Genomic DNA, 10,858 nt, shown 5'->3' with positions numbered 1-10,858 from the left:
AGAACTTATGTTACGTGAAATTAGGTTAACAAATAATCAAATCTCTAGCTATTTTATCATTTTTCAGATGATAAACTATGAATGCTGATCTAATTTCGACTCGGGTATGTCCTTACTTCGAGTAAGGTCCGTTAAAGTCAGAAAAATAATAATGCGTAATAATAATAACTCGAGGTACCTCAAATACCAAATATGATGTATCGCTGTCCTCGGCTACGTCTCTCGGTGCGCTCCGAGTCCTCTCTCCATCCTGACTTCTCGATCCGACGTCCTCCTTCTGGTCCTCCGTCGCAGCACCCTCGGATACTCCATCGTAGCACTGGCGACGACACTGACTCTAGCTCTAACACTCGCGCAAGTAAGATTCGGGGACAAAGAAACGCGTATTAACCGATACTCGTATTACTCTGCGTCGCGGTATGCGCGTCGTTCGTCGGCCCGAGGCGCAATGTCCTTTCCGCAATCACGGAGTCATATATAAACGTACGAAAACAAACAATCGGGAAGGCACGGTTACCCCCCACCTTGCCGATCAGTGTTGATGCCTGCGTCGTCCGTTAGCTGAAAATGAAAACAACTCGTGTTTTCAAAGCATGCCTGTGAGAGATTCGCTTCAAACTTCACAATACTTGTTTACGTCTGTTCCAAGAATTATATTACACCGAATTCAAACTGTCTCTATTGACATGACATACATACGAGATTTGCGATCGCATCATTGATCTTTCTTTGGACAAGAAAATCCTGAGAGGAACGCTGTTCGAGAATATCGCATTTTATGTTTCAGGTGCCTTGCAGATTATCGAATTCGATGTAACAGATCAGTACCACGATTCTGTAACTCGTTATTGGAGTTAACGACAGTTCCGTTATTGTTGCGCAGCTTTTCTACGGTATACAAAAGCTGCGCAACGATAACGAAAGTATCATTAACTCCAATAACGAGTTAAAGAATCCCACCATAGGGAAAGTATGAATGCGTCGCTATGATTAACACGCGTGGGCACGGAGTACTCCAAGTCAATCACGTTATACGTAAAACGTACATATATTTAATATTATATAAAACTTACCTTTTTAAACAAAAAGGTAAAAAAAAGGCGCCAAGTACAAGCGCAACACGTATTGTGCTATTTTTAGAAGTATCAAACTCAAATGATTATTGTGTCATATGATTATTGTATGCTTAATTTAATATTTTTAGGAATCTCAAATTCAAATTATTTTCTTCTTTAAGATATATATTATATACATAACATAAGTTTTTATAATATATGTACATAAACTTTTAAAAGTAAAAATTATATCGTGTTATAAAAATTTAACACGTTTGTTAATAATGTCCAACATTAAAAAAAAAATATCTTTTTAAAAGTTATGTTATTCAAAATATTCAAGAAAACCTAGCTGTAAAAAACTTATCTTTCCTGCTCCCCTCCCCCCCCCCTCTTTTTAGACCTTCGGGTATAAGGCCTGTTTGTTTTGTCTGCACTGCTGAATTAGTGCATTAAGTTAAAGTGAAACAAACGTAGATTTTCTCACTTCAACTTGTTGCACCAGTTCAGCAGTGCAGACAAAACGAACAGGCCTATTGTCTGGCATAGAGATAGTAACTATGGTTGCAGCACGGACATAAACCGCCTGAAAGCGGATGTAGCACGGACTTCCACCACATGCAAATTTTACTACCAAGATCTAAAAGTGGATGTAGCATCATAGTTCTCCTCTCAAAATGGATGCAGATGGCGCCCATTTCCAGTGCGGAAAGTTGGTGTTGCAGAAAATGTCGTGTTGGCCGTTCTCAGGTTTCTCTCTGCTTATAGGATCTCGTCGGTGCCACCGACGAGGTAACGAACTTTATTAGAATTTCATCGGCTGGAATTTCAGTTGCCACTTACATTTGCCCTCTTTGCATAGCATTTACTTTTTATACACTTATAAACTTAAATCGCGTAGAAAATAAGAAATAATAGAAAAAACATTGTGGAAAAATTTATTGGGGATTTAATTTATCGATATTGGGAATATAACAATAATCCGTTTAATAAAACGATTGCGCATTTTTTATTAGCCGTTTGAACATTTCCTATTTCCGCTGTATTAATAAAATAAAAGTTGCTTTGAGATATATTTTAACGTAATACTTTGCCGAATTCACGAGTTCCTATTTAACAGTAGGAACTAATGTAATCAAGCGATCGATATCAATCATTGCCAATTTATTAACTGAACGGATCAGCGAAGACAATTCCCTACCGACTTTGTCTAGTAATTTGTTTTTACCTAGGTTAGGTTTGTTTTTACCCGATCGAGATATCTCTATAATACAAAATTCGGCTCTGATTGCGTCGGGATGCACAAGTTCGTTGTCTTCGCCAAGACAAACGCGATCGAGTTTTAACCACATTGAAAGAAGTCGATTGCAATCTAATTGGTCTACGATCATTGTAAAACAGCTGCGTTCGCAGCTATACTAGGATTGTTGATGACCTCGCCCAGGCTCTCTAACAATTCTTTCCTGTAGTCGTCGAAGTCACCGTCGATCGCGTTGATCTGCTGGTTCTCGATTACATAAAGGCAGCACTCGGTGTCGCGGATCAACCGTTCGTCGTGAGAAACGATAATGACGCCACCTTTGTAGTCGTTGATGGCGTCGGCGAGCGCGTCGATGGATTCGATGTCCAGATTGTTGGTCGGCTCGTCCAGGATCACCACGTCCGGTGCGTTCAGGCACAACTCGGCCAGCGCTACGCGCGCTTTTTGCCCACCCGATAGGTCCTTCATCTTGATAGTATGTGCGTGGGAGCTGAGACCAAAGGTACCCAGCTGCTTGCGTGCTTTCTCATACGGAAGATCAAACAGCCGCATGAGATATTCGGTCGGCGTTTCCTCCGCAGTCAAATGTTCGCCTGAATGTTGGTCGAACCTTCCTATCCTCTGCAACATATACATCGTAATTTAGGATGACACGATGATAATTAAAAATCTCAAAAATAACCAAAGAAATCAAAGTAACTCAAAAGGCAGAAGGGTTTTACGATTATGAAATCTGTATTACAAACAGAGAAAAATATTGAGCGATAAAGTTAGTTAAAAAGCTTGAATCTTCCACGTGATAAGATCGTTGATTGTTCAACAAGCGATTTAGTACATACCAGCCGGTGGTTCTTCGTAACTTCTCCCTTCTGAGACGTAAGATCACTCATTAACAATTTTAAGAACGTAGATTTGCCGACGCCGTTAGGACCCACTATAGCTATCCGAGAGCTCAGATCTATACCGAAATCCGCGTTAATGAACAACGGTTTTTGTCCTTCGTACGCGAAAGTTACGTCTGGAAAAAAATTAAACGTTAAAGTAATCTATTTAAGAGTGATATGTCTCATGTCGGAATTTTCCATATTCATTATATGTACTTTGAAGACCGAGAATTGGAGGTTGAAGCGGCGGCGGGTCTGGAAAGCTAAACTTCACCACATATTCCTTTGGTCTCTGTAGCAGTTCCTGAGGCCCGGTGTCTTCCTCTTGTTTCTGCATCTTTGTTCGATTCTTTTCTTGCTTCCTAGTAAGCGCCTCCTTCTGTTTCTTTTCAGCCTGTTTCTTGCTCTGGCCAGAGGCTTTGAGGTCCTTCAACCGTTTTTCTTGCTTCTCGTACGCCTTTATCATCTCTTTTCGCTTCTGTTCGTACATTTTCTTGAACATGCTGTAGTTACCCTTATAATAGAAGAGCTTTTGCTGATCCAGATGTATCACGTCCGTACACACGTTATCCAAGAAACTTTGGTCGTGCGACACGATCAGCAGTGTCTTCTTCCAGCCTTGCAAGTAATTATCCAGCCAAATTACCGCGTTCAGATCCAGGTGATTCGTAGGTTCGTCTAACAGTAACAACGTGGGCTCAAGAAAGAGCGCCCTGGCGAGCGAAACGCGCATTCGCCAGCCACCGGAAAAATTTTTTGTCGCGCGGTCTTGCATTGATCGACTAAAACCCAAACCAGCTAAAATCCTCCTGGCTCGCGGCTCTGCCGAATCCGCGCCGATAGCTTTTAACTCTTCATAAACCTAAAGATAAAACATATAAAATATTAAATTAAATTTTTTAAATTACAAATATAAAAAATAACATACAGATTTTTAACAATTACATACATATAGAAATAATATATATATATATATACATATATATATATATATATATATAATAGTAAAACCTAATCGGAAGAAAATTAGAATGTAAACTACAAAAACTATAGTACCAATGAAAGAAAATTAAAAAATCACCTCTTGAAGTCTATTTTGTACAGTAGTATCCCCTTGCTCTGTCAGTTCCTCTAGCTTTTTACATTCTGCCTGAAGTTCTCTACATTTCACATCGGCACTGAGTACAACTTCAACAGCAGGAGTATCATCAGCTATAACTTCTTGTTCACAGTATAAAACATCTATAGTAGGTGGGATATTGAAGGCTCTGTTGGCTATATGACGAAGCAAGGTAGTTTTGCCATGACTGTAATTGAAGTAAATATAATATATTCCTAATAAGAAAGAAGAAAAGAAACTGACATGGACCAGTATTCTGAATTCTCTTTATATTGATAACAATGGTTCTAAAAAATAATTTATAGCCAATCAGAAGGTTTGTAAGCTAATAAAATAAAGTTCAAAATATCAGTTATTATCTTATATTGAAATAATATTTATGATATTACAACAAAGATATACAAAAAATAAGCTTACCCGTTAGGTCCGACGAGACCATAACGTCTACCTTGCGCAATCAGCAGACTAGCATTGGTGAAGAGCTCCTTGCCCTTGGCTGCTATGCTGAAGTTATCAACTTTGATGTCGACCGCATTGTCCAGCTGTTGATTGCCACGTTGTTGCGTCTGACTCTGCGAGACCGTGAAGTTGGTCTCCAGCTCACTGTGACCTTGACCACCTGTTTTTGTCAGCATCTCCATCGTTCTTTCATATTCCTGCTGTTTCTTCAGCTTCTTCTTTTCCTTGTGCGTTAATTTCTTGCCGCTCGTCTCCTCAATTTCCATATCCGCAATCTTGTCCGTAATTTTAGACGTTCCGTTTGTATCTTTCGTTGACATCGTTGAAGATTTTTCTTATCCTACTTCTTACAGATGTCAATTCCTTCTGAGACAGAGCACACGATCTAATCTAACCTAACTTAGCTTAACCTCACTTTCTCCGCATGCTCTGCTCACCCTGTTCACTTGACTCGGAGAGTGGGCAAGTAGGCCGATGTATCGATATTCGATTCCTCTTTTGTTCAAGAGTCGATTGTTTCTCATCGACTCTTGACGCTTCCAAATTTGATTCATCTCCACATTATTAACTTTATAATGCTGTTATTACATTTTAATAGAATTTTTTTTATTATATACTCAGATCCTTGAAAATGATAAATCTTCCGGGTTTAATCATAACGGGTCATTTAGCTAAGGTTCACTTTTTACCTGAAATATATTTTCAGTGTAATAGTTTGCCGCGTACCGCTAGATGACGCCAGGTAGACCGTCAACAATTTTCAAATAGGTCTATTATAACTGATTAGCTATCTCTCTAAAGTTAGTTCTAAAAACTCTGCTAGGAGCCGCCACTATTCCAAATAATACGATTTGAAGGCAGATCGGAAGATTTTTATTTTCAACTCGGACGACTCGACGGTAAATCTCTCAAATAAATTCTTTTTTGCAAATAAATGATATGATTCTACGACATATATCAGATAAACACTTTATTCTTTAGTAATATGATCGAACACAACAGAGGGGATAATTTTTACCTCAGGCGACAAAAAATATTAATCATTTCGACTTAATCTTTTATTATCATGGAATGGAAATTCGAACAGAACATGTAGACGAGTCAAATGAAATATGTACGTATAATTTTGTTGAAGTATCATTTCTTAACATTGTCAATTTGTCTTTTGCTCTTCCTTTGTTTCTCTTACGAACCGTCTACATATGCTTACGAGTGTAAATGATTGATAATATCGATGTGTTCCCATCTTTTGCAGACACTTATGTCGATGCTTTTGTTCTGTCTGGTTGTTATCGTCTGTAAATGTTCACATTATCGCGTAATGAACTCCGATGAGAGGCGCCTCCATCTAGACAAAATTAGACATGTCGATAATCAAGATCGGTGCGTCGAAAGAAAAACAAGTGCAGCGCGATATGTCGGCACTTGTCTAAATAATGCATTGCTCTCTACTTTACCCTGTCGTTAACGGTCAGCAGTTAGTGTTTCGTTTCTGAGGGAAGTGTGTTCCCTCTTGTCGCGAGTGAAATATCAATCCGGTATCCGCGGGATTTTAGTTAATCGTTCAAGGAACAAAGTATACGACCGAATAAATTTAGCTACGCGCTCTGTGAGTTTTATGAAATGAGCATCTGCCTCTCCGCGATTTCGTCTCAATCGCGAGCGTCGGAAATCTCGGCACGAAAGGGGTTAAGAACGTAGACACAATATGGCGGAATGTTGAACTTTTTGGCGCTCATTCGCCATTAGAGCAGCAGATCGACATTACGCAGATCACATTCACTGTGGCTTTAAGAGTCTCCAGAACATCAAACGCCAGAATATAGGTTAGCAAGAGGAATTGCACGCGATTCCAACACGACACGTAGTAAAATTGTACCGTAAAACTGCTACTTTCGAGACTCGACCTTTTACATGCAATCATCTAACGCATTCACTTTATGCACAGGAAGAGCAGGAAGAGTAGGAACTGCAGTTGAAGTTGGCGAATCCCTGAAAATCGGTGCAACATAGGTGAATCGGAGAATTATGGCCTGAGAAGTACGTGTCGTTGGCAGATTGGCAGATCTTCGTGTATGTTCGTCCGTCTACATTATCGGTAAGAGCTTGTCATATATAGTAGTTGTAGTTGGTGCACATATCGTGTTTACATCATATGCATGCGATGCCTTTTACATGACAGTACTATGTATATGCAAGGTGACGAAGGATATAAATGTTGCATGTTTAATCCTTGGTATGCTATCATGGTACCAATTAAATTAAAGAATTAATTTATTCTACTATAGTAATTTATTATATATTGTTATGGTATTAAAGGTATTGTTATTGTATTAAAGGATTAAATTATCCTATTAAAAGTTTTCTGTTAAAAAATTATTTAATTGAAAGCAAAATAAATATATTTTTTTTTATTCTTTCAAAGACTTTTTTAGGAAAATTAAATTATCCTATTGAAAGTTTTCCACTAAAAAATTATTTTAATGGAAGCAAAATGAATATAATTTTTCCTTATTCTTTCAAGGATTTTTTGAGGAAAAAATAATAGATCTAAAGTATTAAATGTTACAAATAATTAGCACTGATAAAAAAATCAAACTCTCCAACCAAGATTGGTTTCAGTGGGCTCTGATGGTATACCACGGGTTGAAAAAAGGACAATGTGCATAATTGCACCACTGACAGGATCGAAGGATGACTTTATTGTAGATATAAGTATTTTTATCCTTACGAAAGGATGTTAGCACTCTTTGAAGAGTTTCCGGAGTGGACTGTTTGCCAGGCTGATTTTTTCTTAAGATGAGAGTAGCGTTTCCCTCGTGCTCGCATAACGGCCGGTGAAATTTCGTCGCACCAGGACACCGAATGCGGTCAGCGAGATGCCACTGTCGTTCTGTTTCTGCGAGTCAAGCGGGCGAGTTTCTTCGAGATGTTGCTTCGCGATACCCGCTATCTATCTGCGCTACCGCGAATACATACCCGCCGCTGCGCGTACGTAGATACCTCAGCGTGTATATCAAGTCGTAACAGAGACGAGTAGGTAGGTTTACCGTCGCTCCGTGTCTCGGCCCTCGCACAGGCGCCGAGTCGGCTCTGCCCTATTTGGGACCGGACAGGAAAAGGGAGCCCGCAACGAGCATCTGCCTGCTCGCTGATCTCGCTCCCATCTACGTGCCGTCCGCCTCTAAGTAGCGGACACACAGGTAGTTCTCTATTAACGCGGAAATTCCACAAACTTCCGCGTACGCTCGCGTTCGCGGAAACTCGCTCGGGGTGGACCCGGAAAGTTTTGCGGCAACTTCTACGGTAGCCGTGCGCGCAAGGAAAAAATTATCGGGGTGGCGCGGCTGTGAGTCTTCTGCATTTCGCGATAATTTAACATTCGCCGAAGCGACCGCGAGAACCTAATCCCTGTAATCGATGTTAATCAATTTCCCACTGAAAGCCGAGCGCGTAGAAAGAATTTAGTTACCTGTCCTTCACGACTAAAGTATAACAACGCTCTTGTATCCGAGTCGAAGTTACAGTTTTGCACTGAATTTGCGAATCCTGTCGAACTTAAAAATTGAGAATTCTGAACATGAAACTATAGCTGTTATCTTACCTTGACGCTACAAATGATTATTTACCGCCACTTGCACCACGTTGTCTTGAAACAAGACTTGCATCTCGATTAATCTCCAATCTCGCTGGAATTATTTAATCTCAGCATTCCAACGACTCGATATCCCTATCCTTTTGAATTCCGGAAAATCGACTGCGTAAGAAGTCCGGTCGTTTGCTTACCGAGACTTAAATTAACGTACCACCAGTAAATTAGAGGTGAATTAAATTTACTTCTTAAATTAGAATCTCCAATATTAACCAGACTGATCCGCGCTTCAGTTAACTTTAGACAAGAAGTCAAGTTGTTTGAAGTGAAGACTTGATTCGGTGATTACTTATTTATTTCGAAAGGATCTCGAAGAGAGGTCAAGATTCAGACGAAATATTTCGCGCTGCAAAACGGTATTTTCCCTCGCTTCTCCCTTCCTTGTTTTTCCCTCTGGAGAAGCCGCAGCACCGCGCGAGTGCGCATCCCCTTGCACCCTGTTCGTCGAGACCGCGGTATCACGTATGTCGAGCCTTACGTAAGTCGAGGACCGAGTGTGCTTGCACTCGTTCCTCGAAGCGACGAGCAGGAATCGAGCGACGGCGGAACCTAGCTGACTGGCTGGGGCTGGTTGTGTGCGCGCGGCTGGCGCCGTGCTGTCGCATCCTATACAGAGAGGATCGCTTTCGCACAGAGACACACGCGGGGTCCTCGTGGGTGTCCGTTCGGAGGAGAGATAAAGAGAAAAAAGATCGGACACTACCGTACCTATCTCGAGATACCGACGCTCAATGACGCGCGGCCGCGCGTTACTGTCCGACGGCATCAGCGCGTCCCTTCGTCCCTCGAGCGAACTCGAGACCTGATTTCCCTCGTAAAAGAAAGAAATTGCCAGTGAGAAATTATAACGAGTATAATCGCATGTCGCATACACGTATGTGCATCACGTATCTAAGCTCCCACCGATTAATCTAATTTTGAATTTTCGGATGGAAGTCTGGAAACGCGTCACTTGTGCTCCGCTAGGATGCACGAATGTTTAATTTTCAATTATGAGCGACGACGAGTATTTAGATATTTCACATCGCGACAGCTTTCTAATTAGCGTACCAATTAGTGCAACATATGAGAACGCCTGTGCGGGGTCCCAAGTGTCGCCCTACGTAAATCTTCATTTGAGCATCGCGTTCCCCGACGAGGGAAGGCAAAAAAGAATAATCCACTGCGTAAGAACGTCCGTTTGTTCACCAAAACTTAAATTAGTACACTCGAGTTAGAAGAAAATTTAATTTACTTTTTAAATAAAAATCTCCAATGTCACACAATTGGATCAAGTGGCGCTTCAGTTAATTTAAAATAACGAGTCAAATTGTTCCGAGTTAAAACTTGATTCGGAGATTACAACATGAAAGAAAGCCAACGGAGGCCACAAAATCTCTCTATCTCATTCCGAAGCAATCTTGAATGACTGTGTTATCCTCATTTCTTATTATCCCGTGTCGCGTTAATCGTCCTCGGTGGGCAAGGGTCGATCAGATTTTACCGTGCGGATACGGTCGATGCTTCTACGCGGAATAAGAATCGGTTTCCCGGACGCGTTTTCTTTTTCATCGTGCGCGACTCGACGTCGATTCGGAGACGCGCGCCGGTCGATGACGCGCATAATTGAACACCCTGGACTGGTTTGGGCACCGTTCGCGGGTCGTTCCGTCGAGAGGCACGATCTCTCTGTCGCCGTTGTCGGCGGCCGGCATAGTGATCGTCCCGCAGCATTCTCATGGGCTCCTCCTGTATCGTTGCGGCCGGTGTTGCATTAATTAAGCGCAGATGCCGATGCCTTGTCACCCGCCATTTGCCATTCGCATTCGCGTTTGTGCTCGTCCGGCCAGCGCGGTACATCCGACATACGTTTCGTGTGCAAGGGGTGTCTCGGAAGTCGCGTCTCACACATACACCCGCCGTAATTCAATAAAAATATCCTCGAGTCGTGAAAAAAACAGGCTCGCGAAACGAGAGAAGTCACGTCGGGGAGCGGAAAAAACCGAGGGTCGCGAACTCGAACGGCAAAGTCGTGCTCGCGCACGGTTCCACCACACGGCGGGCTTCGCGCTTCGGCGGGAGCTCAAGTGGGAGACTCGCTTTAAACGGCGCGAAGTGCCGTTTAATTACCGCTCGAACGCGGGGAATAAAGAAAGCGCGAAAAAATGTGACGTCCAATTAAACTTTCGCTGAGGAGAAATCGGCGCCAAATTGATTGAGGAGTTCGCAGCTGGGAGAAAGCGCGGTGGTTCGCGGAAATTCCTAGACACCTCATCCGCGCCGAACTTCTTCGCGGGACGAGCTATTCGTGTGCGCTAACGTTACGACGCTCTCATCATCGCCTAACGTCATTAAAATATTACATCGTCCAGTCCCTGGGGGGGAGACATTTCACAGAGCGTCACTCACTCGCGTTTCCTCGCGGTGACTCTTCGGCTCGATGAGAAC

The 10,858-nt window shown here is 42.0% G+C and overlaps 1 protein-coding gene across 1 annotated transcript; it reads right to left on the bottom strand.

Moving 5' to 3' along the window:
* Window positions 1-2,040: 2,040 nt before the first annotated feature.
* LOC105181702 (ATP-binding cassette sub-family F member 1) lies at window positions 2,041-5,232 on the bottom strand. The gene is made up of 5 exons (XM_011138695.3): window positions 4,738-5,232; window positions 4,282-4,507; window positions 3,417-4,062; window positions 3,156-3,334; window positions 2,041-2,937 (listed from the first exon to the last, which is right to left on the bottom strand). Exons 1-5 carry the CDS (start codon window positions 5,097-5,099, stop codon window positions 2,443-2,445), a joined length of 1,908 nt encoding a protein of 635 aa, XP_011136997.1. The 5' UTR covers window positions 5,100-5,232; the 3' UTR covers window positions 2,041-2,442.
* Window positions 5,233-10,858: the final 5,626 nt, after the last annotated feature.

The sequence above is a fragment of the Harpegnathos saltator genome, unplaced genomic scaffold (genome assembly GCF_003227715.2).
Source record: "Harpegnathos saltator strain DR-91 unplaced genomic scaffold, Hsal_v8.6 scaffold343, whole genome shotgun sequence".
NCBI classification, from domain to species: Eukaryota; Metazoa; Arthropoda; class Insecta; order Hymenoptera; family Formicidae; genus Harpegnathos; species Harpegnathos saltator.
Note: the sequence above shows the minus strand (reverse complement) of the source record. Positions and strands in the feature narration are given on the sequence as shown.